This window comes from Schistocerca piceifrons, chromosome 4, assembly GCF_021461385.2.
Source record: "Schistocerca piceifrons isolate TAMUIC-IGC-003096 chromosome 4, iqSchPice1.1, whole genome shotgun sequence".
NCBI lineage: Eukaryota > Metazoa > Arthropoda > Insecta > Orthoptera > Acrididae > Schistocerca > Schistocerca piceifrons.
The window spans coordinates 830,837,792-830,857,158 of record NC_060141.1 but is presented as its reverse complement, the minus strand read 5'-3'; the positions used below and the strand labels follow the sequence as shown (position 1 = coordinate 830,857,158).

General features: G+C 38.8%; 1 protein-coding gene across 1 annotated transcript in view; it reads right to left on the bottom strand.

Annotated features, from left to right (window-relative positions):
• Window positions 1–3,178: 3,178 nt before the first annotated feature.
• The window catches only part of LOC124794982 (neurexin-1-like), a 2,052,691-nt gene continuing 2,036,502 nt past the window's right edge, over window positions 3,179–19,367 (bottom strand). The window contains exons 21-24 of the mRNA XM_047258725.1: window positions 8,661–8,908; window positions 8,338–8,452; window positions 4,878–5,066; window positions 3,179–3,685 (exon numbers count right to left, since the gene is read on the bottom strand). Coding sequence (XP_047114681.1) covers window positions 3,318–3,685; window positions 4,878–5,066; window positions 8,338–8,452; window positions 8,661–8,908 — 920 coding nt within the window. The 3' untranslated portion in view covers window positions 3,179–3,317. The remainder of the gene's footprint in view (window positions 3,686–4,877; window positions 5,067–8,337; window positions 8,453–8,660; window positions 8,909–19,367) is intronic.

The following is a 19,367-nucleotide window of genomic DNA, read 5'->3' as shown; positions in this document are numbered from 1 at the left end:
ACAAATCAGGGCCCAGAGAATCAGTCAGTTTTGTCAGGAGTCATTTCCTGGAAGCTGGATTGTGAACAAGGCTTCCTCCCACAGCAACCAATTAAGCTGGCACCTTGGCATGGTGCAAGGCATGCATTAAGGCTTAAATACCTATCTGACCATTCAGATTTAGGTTTTCCATGGTTTTTCTAAATAGCGTATGGGAACCCCTTCCGAATAATGGCATGGCTGAATGCCTTCCCTGTTTATGATAACTTTGAACTTGTGCACCACCTCTAATGATTACTTACTTCATCATAATTGTAGAATTTAGCAGATCTCAGTGCATTACATTCCTGAGATTGGAGAAAGTACTGATATTGTTTCCAAGGGAGAAGGTATTTATGGGATCACTAATGATAATAAGTAGAGCTTGTTTCTAATGGAAAAGGTAACACATTTGTTTTTTACTCAGTGCAAACATATTTTTTTCTGAACTAATTCTATATTATTTTCAAATATTGAAAGAAAAACTGACACTAGTGTTTTCTTCAGAGTGAAAGAAACTGAAATTGAAAGTACTTAAGTAAATCACTGGTGCGAAATACTCTGCAAATAAGGCATTTTCTTAAGGTTATCAGACACACATGTAATTGCACAATGCAATAAGTATTTATCATACAATTATTAAGGCTATTCAGACAGAATAATTACCATCACTTCAGAAGCAGTTGGAAAGTGGAAACCTCGTTCTTTTTTATGATTCATTCCTGTCATACTATTTTCTGAATAATAATTCTATTTCATTATTGAACAGCAATTATTACTTTTTTAAAAACAATCACGGAGAAGAACCCCAGCTCATTAGCCATGACATTCAGCACTGCAAATGCACACTTTCCTTTCTAAGCATCCTCTGCATTATTTTAGGCAACAGCATTACAGTTATGTCTAGTGGCTTTATAGTCGTAACATGAATTAACTCTATTATCTTTTGAAACCTTTTTGCCATTTCTCTTTTGTATGCAGTAGTGAAACAAACATTATAGCTGCCACATACACTTCAGAAAACCATTTATTTTGTCATTTTTTGTACACCTTCAGTAATATATGTCAAATAATAATGAAGCCATGGTATATATGGAAATATCTTTGTGTTGAATATTTCATTGAAAGGAAGTGTCACTGTTCTGTCTGCTGAGAGTGCAGGTATGATAGTTTCATTTTTATTGTGTTTATCAAACTGTGTTGAATTTTATGAATATTTTTTTAAATTTTCTTATTTGAACCAAGATACTTCTGGCATTAGAATTAAACAGACTCATGGCATTAGGTGTTGTGTGTTTTTCCTAATTGGCAAACAAGATTCAAGATAACTGTGTAGAACATTATACAAACACTGTATTTTACCTGTATTCACTGTAGAATAGCTGTTTAAATTAAAGTTATTACTGGAAAAATGACTCAACTTACAGAAGGAAGAAGGATTTGAAAAAAAGAAAGAAAGAAAGTTGAATGTCCAGGATTGTGACATATAACACCTTGAAATTTATTGTGTTACTTGAACTGAGACACAAAATATTACTAATAGAAAGGCACTAACTAACAAGAATACATTTGTATTTCACATCTATATCTGCAAGCTGTGTGGATTTTTTTGATTTGCTAAGGAACACTTTATAAAAAAGTGTGTTGCAGTCTTACTTAACTGCATTGTAGTGATGGTAATAACAGGCTTCATTAATTAATTAATTGTTTGTATTGCTATTCTGAACACAATTTGTCTTTTGTACCATCACCACTATTTTCAGTTGGTGTTGAAATGCAAGATATAAATGTGTGATATATTAGGAAACAACACAAAGACTCAAAAGTACCATTGCTTTACAGTACTGCCACAATTTACTATACAAATAAACAGTTTTGGGAACAAATTCCATGCACATGCTTTATGGTGCAAGGGATAGTGACATAATATTTACCACATGCAGTGCAGTGCTTTACACAATTTGAGTTTTCATTCACTTTCAGATTGTTACATTTGTACAAAGGTAGTATGGTACTAAACTAAATATCTTTGGGTTTAATCAAGTAACACTGGAAGCACATGAGAGCCTGATGTCAGTTAAACATTCTTTGTGCAACATCCATATGTTATTTATGTACATGCAGAAGGTATGCACAGTCTCTCTCAAGTTACTATTTAAATATTTTGCAAAAGTGTCTTGTACAGGTTTATAGTAATTAGTGGTGATATTAGTGCACAATGAAAGTGCGCTCTATCAGATGTAATGACATAAAATACAAAAGAAAGTGTTAGGATAAAATAATTCTCCATATAATCGATATGCACTTTCCTTTTGATGTAACTATTATAAAAAATCTTAAATGTGCAGTTTGAATATGATTACTAGTCGATAAGGTATTTCTAATATTGTAGTTTCTCTTTTCTTCCTGGTTCAATTAATTCTTTTAAAAATGTTTGTTTGAAAATACAAGCACTGTTACAGACCATGCACTCAGTATTGTGATATTCTCTGTACTCCTCTTTGTCTTAAAAATGCATGCAGACATCACAGGTTTTTATGCTGTTGACACTCAATTTTCAGTGTGTTCTTGGATGGAAGGGAATATTATAACCCTTTCATGAGTTTATATGTAACACACAAATTGCAGCTGTATTTAGCATATCAACATTGTATTGTTTTTAACTGTCAGTATTGACAGTTATAAAATAATTTTTAGTGACTGTAATTCGAGCAAAGGAGACATTGTTATTTGTAAGCAATTCCTGAAACTTATACTATGTGTGAAATAAATCTTTGTATTTAAATTTAAAACAACAGTACTGATGTTAAATGTTTTGTTGCATGCAGTTGCAGAAACACATATGACATAGTGGATTTAGTGATATTTGTGAGAAAGGTGTTTGTTGTGATAAGATCTGGCAACCACCCTCGAATCAGTAAGCTCAGTTTCATATTGCTTTAGCTGTTTATATATGTGTTTAATTCTTATACAGTTTGTGCACTAACAGTTCATTATAGAAGCTATTTATTATGTAATATAACAATGAATAAGCAACATTTCATCTTCATGCTTTGCAAATACAAAGTATAAATGCTAACTTATTATTTTATCTGATTAATGCAAAATATATGTCTTGTCATCACAGTTCATTTCTTGTAGCACCATTTATATTTTTTGTGGACTGCAGCATATGTTGCCACAGCATGTAATAGCAAATTGATTCTAAAATGAAGTTTGAAATTTTATTCACTTCAAAACCATTCGTCTTTGGAAGAAATTTTCATGTAGGTTACAAATTGAGGCACTCTGTTACATTTTCAGACGTACCACTCCTTAAACCCATCTTTGTCCTTGTCTTTTATGTTAATAACACTTTCTGGATACTGCTCTCCTACTTCTGCTGCTGCCAGAAGAGCAGCATTGGGTCCTGTGGATTTGTGGAAACTGTCACTTTGCCTGACCACATATTTTCCATCTGAGTGCCTGTTGTGTCCCTTAATTCTGAGGATGAGCAGCAGCAGCAGACAGAGCAAGACGAGCAAACCAACAATCGACGCAATGATGACCATCGTATTCTCAGCAGCTCGAGAGATGGCTGATCCTGCATCGGGTTGGGGCTTTGAGTGGGGATCAGGGCTGGACGTGCTGCCTGTCAGGTTGTCCACGTCGTTTGCTGCCGGCGTTTCTGTGATAAGAGTTCACGTTTTTGCTCTGTGGTACAATTGTACCTGCTTCCAAACTACAATCAATGGTATCAGACATGAAGTATTATTTCTACACATACCTGGTTCACCATGTAAGAGCTTTTTTTGGAGTTTCACAAATATTGCTACTTTGTATCTTTCTTTTTATGAGAAGTAATCTAAGAATTTGTGGAAGAAATGTTGTGGTCTTAAGTATATTATTGTAAGGGCCTATATAGAAAAGCTGGGGGAGGGTTTGGCAGAAATACTACCTGTAAATAAGTTAAGAAACTGACCAGTTCAGAATGATTTTTCTCTGCTTGTGGAAGCTTAAAATTCATAATATGATTGGGAGTGGATTTAATTAAACATTGAATTTTATCTACAAAGTGTTTCGGCTATTTTTGGAATATAGGACTCACCATATGCAATTTGATATGAATGAACATACCTGATTATTTCAAAATAAAAGCAGGAGGTTTGTATATTTCCTTTTTTTATTAGAAGCAGAATCCTGAAATGCATCTTTTGTTTCTTAGATATGAAATTTATACATTTTCTCAGTTCAGCATCCTGTCTCAGCAAGAGACACACTGAAGTAATTCCCAACAGGGTTCTCGAATGTGTCCAGCTGTTCAACAAACATGCACTAGTGTAGCAACTATGAGACAAAAACTAATACTGTACATGAAAGATAACACTCCACTCCATTTTAGCCATCATATGAACACTATAAGTGTTGGTAATTGAAAGAACATTGAGACATCAGAAATGAAGTTTATATTGCTTTTCATACAATGGCCATTGGTATTTAGAAGCATTTTGTTACAGTCGTCTGCATTACCTGTGATACAAAGAGGAAATAAGAGTGAAACTAGACGCTAACTATTCGATTTAAGTAGATGGTGCAGTTGTTACTCATACTCTGAATCTAGGTGACTATATATTTATGTATATATATATTTTAGCTTTCGACTGGCTAACAAAATACTGCATTACGTTGAAAATGCTTGTGTGACTTAAGCATTTACAAAGGCAATATTGTTGGCAATAATCCAGTGGATCAACTAAGAGATAGTGGCAGATGCACACATTCTTGTAGAATGTGTAAGCTAGCAATGTGGCAGTCTATCCCTAGAGGGCCAGAGGCTGTGACTTTTCCGTGCTGTACAGGTGTCCACTGTCCAACTTTACCTTTCGCAGCATGAGAAGTGGACGTATTATCTTCTGTGGACACCTCACCTGACCCCGAGCCGGTGAAGCAGTCCTCGTCGTCACAGGGCTTACCCGTCGCTAGTCCTCGGCCGTTCTGCTGTGACTTGGGGGTCACGGTGGTGGGGGGTCGGGTGGGCGGCACATACACTGGCGTGATGAGGTCATCTCCTGCGAACAATGCACCAGCTCATCTTCGTGGCTTGAGCAGTTCCCTTGTAGCTTGTAAATACAGAGTAGTCAATTACATCTTTCTTCAACTTATATGGTAGCTCATACTGTTTCAAGTTATCAGCGTAAAAGAAATATTTAATGATACTTGAGTTACTGTTGTATTACTTGCCTTAGTTTATTTCCTGTGGATGGCTAGTTTCTAGCGAATTATGTTTCCATTTTATCAACAGCTTAATTTTGAAATTAATACCTAATTAAACATTGTACATTGTGTAAAACCTAGGTACATTTTTGATTTGATACAAGAAACCATGACCAGTACAGCCATATACAGGAAGATCACAGAGTAAGTGCTGTATACTGCAAGACAGCAACTGAATCAGTCTATAAAATGGAAAGAAGGAGCTGTTTAAATGTCTCATAAAAATTCACATAGAACAAAACTGTTTGTATGAAGAATAACTCAATTTCAAGGATATTCTTTTGAATGTAATGATTTATTATGACACATGGTAATTAATTTTTTTCAAATTATATGAATATTAATGAGTCAGGAGAACTAGCGTAAGCTATAAAAAGTTCTGAGTAATGGGCAGTGAGACTTTGAGTAGTAAATCCCATGTATATTTAGATGAAACAGAACTGAGATAACTCTCATCATTTATCCCAAAATGCTTCTAACAATTTCAAAAAGAATATTCACAATGAATGAAACAGATGAGGAATGTCTTAGTATTTGCAGCATGGCCTAGAGAGACAGAAATGGCAAATTTTTCTAGGGGGAATAGAAAAAATGTTAGTGTGCACATTTGCTGGACGAAGAGACAAGCCACTCCAAACTTTGGAGCAGGATGACACTATTTAAAAGGTGCTACACTTAGAGATTCAATATTTATGTATTTATTCACTTATAATTTCCGTTTTAGGAGCAGATGATCAGTCTTCTGTTTTAAGAATTATTCCCACTAGGTTTGTGTTCTTGGCTATAAAGGAAATGCTAGCTAGACCTGCTTGTTACTGCCAACCAGTAAAAACAATTTAGGGATTAGATCAAATATCATGTATTATGAGAAGATAAGTTCTCACTTCGCTCTAATAGACCACTTACAAGGATAAGAGGAAACCTTCCTAGCCTCCCAAAACCCCCACCCCTGGTCTAATTCACGTTAATTGATGGTATCTTCACAATGTGAACTCAGGGCTAACAAACACCCTATCCTCATTCCTTCACAACCTCAACATCTTCTATCCCATGTGCTTCATCTGGTCCTCCTCAGCCCAACATTCCACTTTCCTGGACACTGACCTCTGATGGCTCAATACTCACCTCTGTCCACATTAAATGCACCAACCACCCATGGTACCTGTATTTTGATAGTTGCACATCCTTTTGCAACCAAAAAACCCCTACATACAGACAGGCCACCTGGAGATGGCATATCTGCAGTGACAAGAACTCCCTTTTCCAGTATGCTGAAAGTCTTACCAAGGCTTTCACAGACAGGCACTATTCCCCAGCTCTAGTGTGCAAACAATTTTCCATGTCATATTCCCACACACTCCCTTTCCCCCATCCTCTTTCAAGAATCTCCTTAAAAAGGAGCACTCCACTTGTCACCCAGTACCATCCTGGATTGGAATCACTAAACCACATCCTGTGTCACAGCTTTGATTATCTATCATCATGCCCTGAACTGAGGGACATCCTACCCAAGATGCTTCCAACCCCTCCTAAAGTGGTGTCCTGTCACCACCCAACCTCTACATCACGCTAGTCCACCCCTATGCCATTCCCAGTCCCAACCCTTTGCCACAGGGACAATATTCCTGAGGAAAACCAAGCTGGAAGACTTGCACAATCCACAAACCCAGCTCTTCCTATTCCAGCACTGTCACAGGCTTATCTTACCCCATCAGAACCTGGGCCACCTATGAAAACATTCATGTACTATACCAGCTCTGCCGCAATCATTGCACAGCTTTCTATACTGATATGACTACCAACCAGCTATTCACCAGGATGAATGGCCACTGCCAAACTGTGGCCAAGACCAAAGTGGACGACCCTGTGGCACAACATGCTTCTGACCATAACATGCTTTATTTCATTGCTGCTTCACAACCCAGGCCATTTGGATCCTCCCCTCCTCCACCAGCTTTTCTGAACTGTGCAGATGGGAGTTATCCTTGCAACATCTTCTCCGCTCAAAAAATTATCCTGGCCTTAACATGCGGTAACCTACTGTCCCCGCTCTCTGCATCCAACAGTTTCCACCCCCTCTGCCATATTATCTCCCCCCTTTTACATGTCCTCACCCCATTGTGTGCTGCCCTCTGCAAGTGCACCCCCCTGTCCTTTCCCCTTCTCTGCTCTTCACATTTTCCACTCCCTAATTTTTTCCACTACATCCTACCTCTCGACACTGCATATGGCAGTCTTGTCAGGCTGCCATCTAGTCCCTTCATACCCCTGAGACAGTGCTCGTCTGTCCCCCAAACTGTATCCTGCTATGCCTGCCCTTTCCTGGCCTACTCCAGACTGATATTTGTGTGACATTTGCATTGCAATCGAAGCTGTTGATGGTAGTGGTCATGTGTACATGAGGTCTGGTTGCTTGCGTCAATGTGTGTGCATTTTCTTGTTGACAAAGACTTTGGCCAGAAGATATAATGTGTAACAGTCTTTTCGTTGTACCTGTCTGCAACTCAATGGGTCATCTTCACCACGCTTAGAAATCTGTCCTTTTTCTAATATTGTTGATATTCCAACCTGGAGTTTCCACACGTAAAATGTATTGTCCATTGGAAATGATTGAACAATACAAAGCTTTAATACTGAAGCACACTGTATTTTTTGATATAGTAACAGAGTGGTGGGGAGGAGTGGTTCAGGGTGTGGGCAAGAGAGCCACCCATGCATTTACAGCCCAAGAAACTCATTCTAGAAGCAAACCAAAAAATAAATTTAGAATTTAGGTACAGTATTCTTTTACATGTTGTTTTGTTATTGGAATTTTTGCATAATATTTGTCAAGGAAACTGATTATATCTTTCATTTTTCATTTAGTGGGCAAATATAGTTTTAAAGAGTACTACAAACTTACATAATATCTCTCTTAAGAGTAATTACACAAAGCAGTGAGTCTCAAATAGCTTGCACATTACAGATTTCTTGTAGTTTTCTTTTTCAAATACAATTTCTGTGTTATTACACAGTTCAACCATTTTTCTCTTTTCATAGCCACAAATTACGTAACTGAATACCTACCTGAACCATGATCAAACACTTGCTCGCACTCATCCTCATCGTCAGCATTACATCCGGACCCAGCACCAGAGAACACAAGGTCATCCATCACTCCAGGATGTCCAGATGCTGGTGTCTGGTCAGAGTATAAATTACATTAGGGCAGCTCTGATTTTTGTTAATGTTAGTGAGTGTCTGTTAATGCTAGTGTATTTTTGCTATAAATACTTATATAAAAAAACATGACATACCATCATTCTTCACCAAGATACAAAGCACAAGTTGGTAAATTAAATAATATTAATTTCAGCTGTCAGATTCAATTTTAAGAGCATTTTACAAACCTGCTGCATACGTTGGAGGAGTGGATTTTCTCGCATTCGTTCATGTAGGCCCCCAGTGAGCTGCCGTACGTCTCCCCGTAGTGTAGTACGCACGTCTCCTTCTGCTGCCAGGTCCAGAATGCGCAAGCCATTGAAAACTATTCCTGCCATCACTCCAGAGAATGGCCGCTCAATCCTTTTAGTATAATTATTCCATTTCCCCCCAACTTGCACTTTTGATTGACTGTTGAACACTGTTAGTTGATGTCCTAAAAGGTAATATGGCAGGTACAAACATTTCATTACACCAGATGCCATATTAGTGATACTAAGCATATAAGCATAACACCTTGTGTTCATTAAACATGTGAAAAACAGGAGTGTGTGGTAAGAAGTATTTTTATTGTGAGTTTAAAGTTTCCAGTTTTTTATGAGCCCTTACTTCATTTCATGTCTTTGTGTTTTAAAAGCAAATGTTGCAGTATGCTCCACTACTTTCTTAATGAAAATCAATGGAAGGTAGAGTTACACCCTTGAGAAAATAAACAAACAGTACAATGTTGCAGGAGTTCATTTAGAGCAGGTACTATACTTAACAACAAACTTAATGGAAGAGCAAGGGAGAGAAAAAGTAGAAAAATAAAGGATTGAAAGAAGTGTCAGGCAAGGAGGTTCCATTTCACTCAAAATTCTTTTCCACAGATCTACTGTTGGTTTACCAGTCTCTAGCTTTGGAAACAAATGCAAACCACCTACAGTTGCAAATGATCTCACTTGAATGAAACAACACATTTACAGTTACCACTCACTATTTATTTATTTCTACAATGCCTTTCACAGATTTAAACCTCCATCAGATGGATTTATATTGATTAATATGGCATGTATGTGTCGTATTATGACTTGGAAGTAACATATGACACCACGTAATAAAGGAAACAAAAGAAGAGAGAGACAGAATTATCACTATTTAAGTACATGGCAAACTGTTTTTGGAGGTCCTTGACCCAAAGAACCAACAAAAATATAAATACAAAAATAAGAATACTTCCTGTGGTCTGGACTGGTGCAGTAAAATCATTGTCTTATTTGGTTTCAACAACAGTCACATCCGAGAAGCTCACTATTTCACCAGAAACGCCTCACCTGCACACGCCAGAAGCTGAAGAACTACCACCTGGACACAATGAGAGATGGCTGGTGTGGAAATCTTTAAACAGTTTACGATCAGGAGTTAGGCGATCCAGAGACAACCTGAAGAGATGGGGCTTCATAACAGAAGATACGCCCTGTGATTGTGGACAAGAACAAACCACAAGACACATGCTCCAGTGCCTTTTGTGCCCTACATCCTGCATGAAGATTGATCTCCTATATATACATACATATATATACACACACACACACACACACACACACACACACACACACACACACACGCACACACACACACACACGCACACACACACACACACACACACACACACACACACACACTCCTGGAATAAGAACACCGTGAATTCATTGTCCCAGGAAGGGGAAACTTTATTGACACATTCCTGGGGTCAGATACATCACATGATCACACTGACAGAACCACAGGCACATAGACACAGGCAACAGAGCATGCACAATGTCGGCACTAGTACAGTGTATATCCACCTTTCGCAGCAATGCAGGCTGCTATTCTCCCATGGAGACGATCGTAGAGATGCTGGATGTAGTCCTGTGGAACGGCTTGCCATGCCATTTCCACCTGGCACCTCAGTTGGACCAGCGTTCGTGCTGGACGTGCAGACCGCGTGAGACGATGCTTCATCCAGTCCCAAACATGCTCAATGGGGGACAGATCCGGAGATCTTGCTGGACAGGGTAGTTGACTTACACCTTCTAGAGCACGTTGGGTGGCACGGGATACATGCGGACGTGCATTGTCCTGGTGGAACAGCAAGTTCCCTTGCCGGTTTAGGAATGGTAGAACGATGGGTTCGATGACGGTTTGGATGTACCGTGCACTATTCAGTGTCCCCTCGACGATCACCAGTGGTGTACGGCCAGTGTAGGAGAACGCTCCCCACACCATGATGCTGGGTGTTGGCCCTGTGTGCCTCGGTCGTATGCAGTCCTGATTGTGGCGCTCACCTGCACGGCGCCAAACACGCATACGACCATCATTGGCACCAAGGCAGAAGCGACTCTCATCGCTGAAGGCGACACATCTCCATTCGTCCCTCCATTCACGCCTGTCGCGACACCACTGGAGGCGGGCTGCACGATGTTGGGGCGTGAGCGGAAGACGGCCTAACAGTGTGCGGGACCATAGCCCAGCTTCATGGAGACGGTTGCGAATGGTCCTCGCCGATACCCCAGGAGCAACAGTGTCCCTAATTTGCTGGGAAGTGGCAGTGCGGTCCCCTACGGCACTGCGTAGGATCCTACGGTCTTGGCGTGCATCCGTGCGTCGCTGTGGTCCGGTCCCAGGTCGACGGGCACGTGCACCTTCCGCCGACCACTGGCGACAACATCGATGTACTGTGCAGACCTCACTCCCCACGTGTTGAGCAATTCGGCGGTACGTCCACCCGGCCTCCCGCATGCCCACTATATGCCCTCGCTCAAAGTCCGTCAACTGCACATACGGTTCACGTCCACGCTGTCGCGGCATGCTACCAGTGTTAAAGACTGCGATGGAGCTCCGTATGCCACGGCAAATTGGCTGACACTGACGGCGGCGGTGCACAAATGCTGCGCAGCTAGCGCCATTCGACGGCCAACACCGCGGTTCCTGGTGTGTCCGCTGTGCCGTGCGTGTGATCATTGCTTGTACAGCCCTCTCACAGTGTCCGGAGCAAGTATGGTGGGTCTGACACACCGGTGTCAATGTGTTCTTTTTTCCATGGGTGTGTGTGTGTGTGTGTGTGTGTGTGTGTTTTGTGTGTGTGTGTGTGTGTGTGTGTGTGTGTGTGTGTGTGTGTATATATATATAAACAAAGACGATGTGACTTACCATACGAAAGTGCTGGCAGGTCGATAGAAACACAAACAGACACATACATACAAACAAAATTCGAGCTTTTGCAACAAACTGTTGCCTCATCAGGAAAGAGGGAAGGAGAGGGAAAGGCGAAAGGAAGTGGGTTTTAAGGAAGAGGGTAAGGAGTCATTCCAATCCCGGAAGCGGAAAGACTTACCTTAGGGGGAAAAAAGGTCGGGTATACACTCGCACACACACACATATCCATCCACACATATACAGACACAAGCTCCGCCTGGACATCAGGAATGGGATTACCTTGGCAAACTTTGTATGTGGTGTTGTCTGAAAGCTGACGCAGTCCCTCAGCCACATGCTCCTGACGATCAAGTACCACGGTCGTGGAACCCTTGTCCGCCGGAAGAATGACGATGGATCGGTCAGCCTTCAGATCACGGATAGCCTGGGTTTCAGCAGTGGTGATGTTGGGAGTAGGATTAAGACTTTTTAAGAAGGATTGAGAGGCAAGGCTGGAAGTCAGAAATTCCTGGAAGGTTTGGAGAGGGTGATTTTGAGGAAGAGGTGGTGGGTCCCGCTGTGACGGAGGATGGAACTGTTCCAGGCAGGGTTCAATTTGGATAGTGTCTTGGGGAGTTGGATCATTAGGAGTAGGATTAGGATCATTTTTCTTCGTGGCAAAGTGATATTTCCAGCAGAGAGTATGAGTGTAGGACAGTAAATCTTTGACGAGGGCTGTTTGGTTGAATCTGGGAGTGGGGCTGAAGGTGAGGTCTTTGTATAGGACAGAGGTTTTGGATTGGGAGAGAGGTTTGGAGGAAAGGTTAGCTACTGAATTAAGGTGTTGTGGTTCCAGATTGTCTCGTAAAGTCATCAGATAATCAAAACGACTTGCAAAATGATTTAGATAAGATATCTGTATGGTGTGAAAAGTGGCAATTGACCCTGAATAAAGAAAAATGCGAAGTTATTCACATGAGTACTAAAAGAAATGAGCTAAATTTCGATTACGCAATACGTCACAAAAATCTGAGGGCTGTAAATTCAACTAAATACGTAAGGATTACAATTACAAATAACCTAAATTGGAATGATCACATAAATAATAGAGCAAACCAAAGACTGCGATTCATTGGCAGAACACTTAGAAGGTGCAACAGGTCTACCAAAGAGACTGCTTACACTACGCTTGTCCGCCCTATTCTGGAGTATTGCTGTGCAGTGTGGGATCCGCATCAGGCAAGACTGACGGATGACATTGAAAAAGTACAAAGAAGGGTAGCTCATTTTGTATTATCACGAAATAGGGGAAATAGTGTCACAGACATTATACGTGAATTGGAGTGGCAATCATTAAAACAAAGGCATTTTTCATTGCAACGGGATCTTCTCATGAAATTTCAATCACCAGTTTTCTCCTTTGATTGCAAAAACATTCTGTTGGCACCCACCTACGTAGGGAGAAATGATAATCATGATAAAATAAGAGAAATCAGGGCTCGCACAGAAAAATTTAAATGCTCATTTTTTCCTGCTTGCTGTTCGAGAGTGGAACAGTAGAGAGACAGCATGAAGGTGATTCATTGAACCCTCTGCCAGGCACTTTATTGTAAATAGCAGCGTCATCACGTAGATGTGTTGGCTTCATTTTAACTAGTTATCCAGCTGGACTTCAGGGAATTTTACACTCTGCACTCCATTCAGTGTGTAACAACTGATTATACTTCTGATGTTTGTTTGAAACTGAAAATACAAGTTTGAGGTTAAGATTTAAACTGTTCACTGTGAACCGCTCTTAGCCATTTTCAGCTGTCATCTCAGCTTTGTCTGCCAGTGTTGAATTTGGGCCTCTGACTGGTCTGCTTGTGTCATCAGCAAAATGTTTGCTGCCCTTTAAAGACACTAGAACATGATTTGTGTAGGTTAAAAACATAACTGAGCACAGTACCCATACCTGTGGCACTAGACATGGCATGTTCCCTCAAATTGAGGTTATTTTTATGCCAGAATAGTCTTTTAATGTGACACACTGCTTTCTTTTATTGAGGTAAGAGTCCAGCAATGCAACAGGGATGCCACTAACACTGTAACATTTCAGTTTGCTAAGTAGAATTTTGTGATCTACACAATCAAAGACTATGGCATGGTCACTGAATATACCAGCAAGGTATTTTTTTCTTGTTTAGCTCTGCAAGCACTTAATTTTTGAGATCTTCTATTGCTTTCTGTATGGAGAATCCTTTACAAAAGCCAAACCGAGGGTTAGTTAACAAGTTCTGCTTAGTTAACATGAGTCCATACTCTATTATAGGCCACTTTCTCAAACACTTTTGAAAAGATTGGAAGGAGTGATACAAGCTTGTAATTAGTGGTGGTTTATGCAAGCAATCATCAGATTTGGTGGCCAGTGATTTGAAAGTTCCGCTTCTTCTGCCACAGCTATTTTCCGGGGGATCAATGTCATTTGGATAATTTGTTTTGTATGATTCATGTTTAATAGAATTTCAGATATTTTTTCCCTATTCTTGGAGTATTTTATTTTTTGAGTGTTGTACAAAAGTTTTTCTGCTTTAATGAAAGATTGGAGGATTCTACAGTACTGGTGAAGTAGAGTTTAAAATCTTGATTACTGCCTGTTCTCTGAATTGAGCTCTCTTCCTAGCTCAACATACTTCAATCCCAAGAGTCATCCGCCCCTTATCCTTGCTTTTCTTCAATTTTACACTTATTTGTTTTAGAGCTAAAACACCCAAAAGTGTTGTAAAAAATTCCATTAACCCTGTCTTCTTTATGAATTTGACCCAAGTGTCATTTAATAATTTTGCTCTAAACACTGTGGTCAAATCATCGTGTATGATTCTGCAGTTTATATGTTTCTACTATGATGTGTACCTAACTGGCTAGTGAATTTTATTTTAATATTTCACTAAGGTCAGGTAAATTGTTGGCTATTAGTTTAACAGCTAAATCAATGCAGGTTGTTGGATCTAAAAACAGAAAGTTAATAAGCTGTTGCATTATGTCCTTCAATCCTCATAGATGATTGTACTGTGGAAAATAATCCAAAGGTCTAGGTGCTGTCATTCAGTATTATCTGACAGGAAATCAATGTTAAACTTTCCATGAACAACATTTTTCCAGTTAACTCTGCATAATTTTATTAAATATGTTCCCAGCTGCTCTGTGGAGTATTGAATGCTTTCTGCTAGAAGTCTGTAAACTTCCAGTACTATAAGCCTGTGTGCATCCTGACCTACTTTTGTGCACAGCATTCAAAAACCTGTTCAATATAATATTCAGTAATCTCAGGTGCCTGGGACATAACTCCACTTTCTGCATACATAGGGAATGAATGATAATTGTTTAAGACCTTTCACAGTGGTGTAGAGAAAGTCAGGATGAACAATTTGATACAGGACACTTGTGATCTATTAAGTCAAGAAACTACCACAAACTGGCCTACAAAACACTATGGCAAATGTGCAATGCACAAGACTTCCAATATTCTCTTGCTCTCTGTGCATGAACTATTGGTTCTGAAGAAAAATAGGTAGGACCTTTTTTGCACGAAATTTAATTTTGTACTGGGTACATTTTTCCAAGAGTCCACGGTTTTACAGCTATTAAAAAAAGAAGTACAAAAGTGACTTTCAAATACACCTCCACTCCCTAGTAAGGATTTTTAGTGTGTTGTTCATTTCACCTCCTCCTACCACTGTACACAAATTTGTGACTACATGAATTATTTCCCATATTCGATCATTTTTTGGTTTTCGTTTTGTTCATTACCAGCTTAGTCATGCAGCTATAAATTGTGAAATTGACATTTGTGCAAATTTTGCCTCACAGTGTTGTGTATTTTAACAGAATAAAATTAGAAATTAAATTGTTTTGTTTGTCTAACCATCTTAATAAAAAATTAGTCTGCTTTTAGGGGTTACATTGAGATTGGATTGTAAATGTAATTAGTTTGTGCATGACAGTCACATTTTATTTATTTCTATCAATACCCTCCTGGGAGGGTTTAAATAAATAATGTTAATGAAACAGCCAATGGAACCAGTGGCTTAGTAGCTCAGCCAGTGAAGACCAAAAGAGGTCAAATATAAGAACTAATTTATATGGTCAAAAATTTTTGTACAGTGGTAGAAGGAGGTGCAATGAGCAGTATACTATCATGACTACGGAGGTAGGCAGGGATGTGTCTGTGGGAGTGACTGCATTTGAAAATCACTCTTGTATGGCTTTATTGAATATCTCTAAAATTGTGCACTCTAGCAAAAATGTATCCCAGTAGATTAAATTTCCTACAAAAATGTCCTATCCATTTTTTCTCTAGGACCAACAGTTTGTGCACAGTGAGCAAAGGAATACTGAAAGTCTTGTGCACTGCTCATCTGCTGTAGCTTACTTGGTTTTTCTGAGCCAATTTTTGGTAGTGTTCTGGCATGATGGGCCACAAAAGTCCCATATCAAATTGTTCATCTTGACTTCTCCTACACCACTGTAATATGTTACAATCAATTATCATTTATGCTCTGTACAATCACTCCCCCTTTCTTTTCATTGGTTCTACAGTGGTATCATATTAGCTTGTCTCAATCAAGATAAGTCCATTCAATTTCAATGATTTGCATATAATGTCCTTATAGGCACAACAAATCTGCTGAAATTCCATCTAATTTTTCATTTTACTGGATGGATATGTGAAGTTTGTCTTTTTTTATTTACAAGGCTTCTAATGTTTTAATGGAAAGCGCTAAATGTATTTCATTTATTATCCTTGGCTTTCTCAAGCTGAAGGATTTTGTTGTAGCTGTCTGAACTGTCTGAACTGAACTGTAACTATGTATTCTGCAGATCTGCCTTTCAGGTGAACTCATTACGTACGACTTGAATAGGGTGCATACTGCTTTGATCAGATGGGATGAGGCTGTACTAGCATAAGATAAGGATAAAGGAAAAAATTATATGTACTAACATGGAACATAGTTGGAAATTTATTTTCAATGGTTAACAGGAGAAGCAGTAAACATAACACTTAAATTTCTTATATTTAAAGGAAATTTAAATAAAGAGTGTAGTATCGTATGCACGGGTTTTTGGTTTTTTAATTTCATTTTTATTTTTCCTCGGTCCTACAATGAGATAGTTATGCAGCTGAAAAGACCACAGGTTCAGTTACGATATAGGACAAAATGATTCAGAATATAGCAGAAAAGTAAACAGAACTACAGGAGAACTTTGGACAAAAATGTAAAAGTCAGAATATTTAGTAAGAATTCTTGTCACAAACACAATCAGGGTGACGCTACCACTTAAGAAATATTGGAGGTGTTATGAGAGGTTGGTAAATAGTTCTGGAGGTGAGCAGAGGGAGACATGGAGTCTCCAAAGTGGAATGTTAAATGTCAACGACAGAAGAAACTGCAGTTGGTGTCAGGTTGTGCCATCATGAAAACAGTGATACTAAGATAACTTCATGTATTTTGAAATACCTATGTAATATGCTGCTGTCACATTATTTTTAGGATGTCACCATATTAGTTTTTCCATCATAGCAGCTCGTACCATCTACAATATTGCTATATTCATCTTTCTTGCATCATATTGGAGGTTTTAATTGTCAAAGATTGTGTATTTATCTGTTTTGCCTCCCTCTCTTTGATTTATTCAGACACTATTCCGTAAACTCCATTGTAAAGAACAATCCACAGTATTGTGGGACACATCAAGTTACACGTTAACAGGCAGGATCAGCCACTGCAAATCACTTCTATAAAGTACACACTAACTACAGATTGTCATTAGAGCTGATTTGCTCACACTGGTGAATGTCAGAGATACTTCTAGTTTACTTCTTTATATGCATATTTTACTCTGAAAAAACAATTGCACTGTGGCTTCAACTATTTAGTTTTTGTTCCATCTAACACTTTAAACAAAGCATTTTTATAACATTATACAGGATACTATCAGTTGTCTATATACTGGCAAAGTAATTGGAGGGAAACAGAATTTACAACTTAGTGTCCCAATATTCTGATGAACTGTAGAATGTATGGCTAATAAGATAACAGAATATATTTTGAGCTCAAACATAATGAGGTATCTTGAACAGAACAGCCTCCTCAATGCCAATCAACATGGTTTTCGAAAACATAGATCATGTGAAACCCAACTCGTAGTTTTCTCACGTGACATCCTGAAAGCCACACTCCACTGCAGAGTGAAAATCTCATTCTGGAACCATGGAGATGTGTTTGTAGTACTTAAGGCCTGGCCTAATGTCTATTGTCCATACTACAACACTAGACTTGTTGGACCATTAAATAAATAAAATAAAGTGAATTTATGTAAAAGTCAGCCATGTAAATAGTCAGCATTACATAGCAACTCATTTCACATAATAGCTATAGATCATAATTATGGAACAGGCCAGCAACATTTTAGTACAAATTTAGCTGATTTTATGGAGTTTGCCTTTGGTGTATTGTTTCATGTGTGAGCAGGAGAGCGAAATATGTTACATACATTTTTTAAAAATATTTACCTAGCTATTTGATTTTTTACTTGTTACTTATTGGGTAATGATTTGGGATCTTGCAAATAAAAAATGCTACATAAATATGTCGAAGATATATATACACAAAAAGTTAATAATGAGGAACCAGGTAATATAATTGCTAATGTTTGGCAAATTCGGGGTTTTCAGGACAGTTTCAAAGACAGTAGGCTACTATAAACTTTTTTTAAAGCTATCAAAGAAACATTGACTAGAACAGACTTGGCAGTGCAATAAAATGCCATATAGAACTGAAAAATAGTTGTGGGTGTCACAGAAATTAAGATCAAGGTACATTTGAGCTGATACGCTTTCTTCAAAGAAACAAAATGTCCTTTCATTTAAGCCTACTTAGTATTCTAGGTACCAAATGCAAATTGTTATAATGTCTATGAAATGTTTATAGCAAATCCATGGGACCTACAAGAAAATCTGCCCATACTAGGGATGTAATGACATTATAAACCTATGGGTGCTTTGTGGACAAACTGAGTGACCAAAGTGGCAATGTATGCTGACAACACAAAATCTGTTCTGCACATCTGAATGCTCACTCCAGAAATATTTCTACTTTATGTAGTATACCGCCAAACCATTTGCAACGAAGAGCAAAAATTTAAAGCCCTGATAAAAATCAGTAGTCAGGGCTGGTCTGAGAACATTTTTCCACACAAATGAAATCAAAATTGCATCTAATCACAGAGGTCTAGAGTCGGCTGTAATAATTGTATGGCAACAAAACATGGTAGATATTAACTTGGAACCGATTCACGGTATAAAAAAATTAGTTCCGATTTCGGCCACCAGATGCAAATCTGGAATTGTACAGCTTCTAGTTGTGATTTCCATTGGTCATATTGAATAAATTGTGTATTACCGTTATGCCTTTCTCACATTTTGACCTTCCCTGCCCATGTCCCCTTCCTAATCCATAACACATTGAAGCATTTCTATATTCTCTTTTTGCCTTCACAGCACCAGATTTGTACCTGGTGAGCAAAAGTGGAACTAATTTTTTCCAGTGTAAATATATTCTGCATTAACGCATTGGAATATCTATCAAATTTTGCTGCCATATGATAATTACAGCCAACACTAAGCCTCTGTGAGAAGCTGCACTTTATTTACAACCACCCAGTACTGAGTGATACATCATTTAGCGCCCCCCACC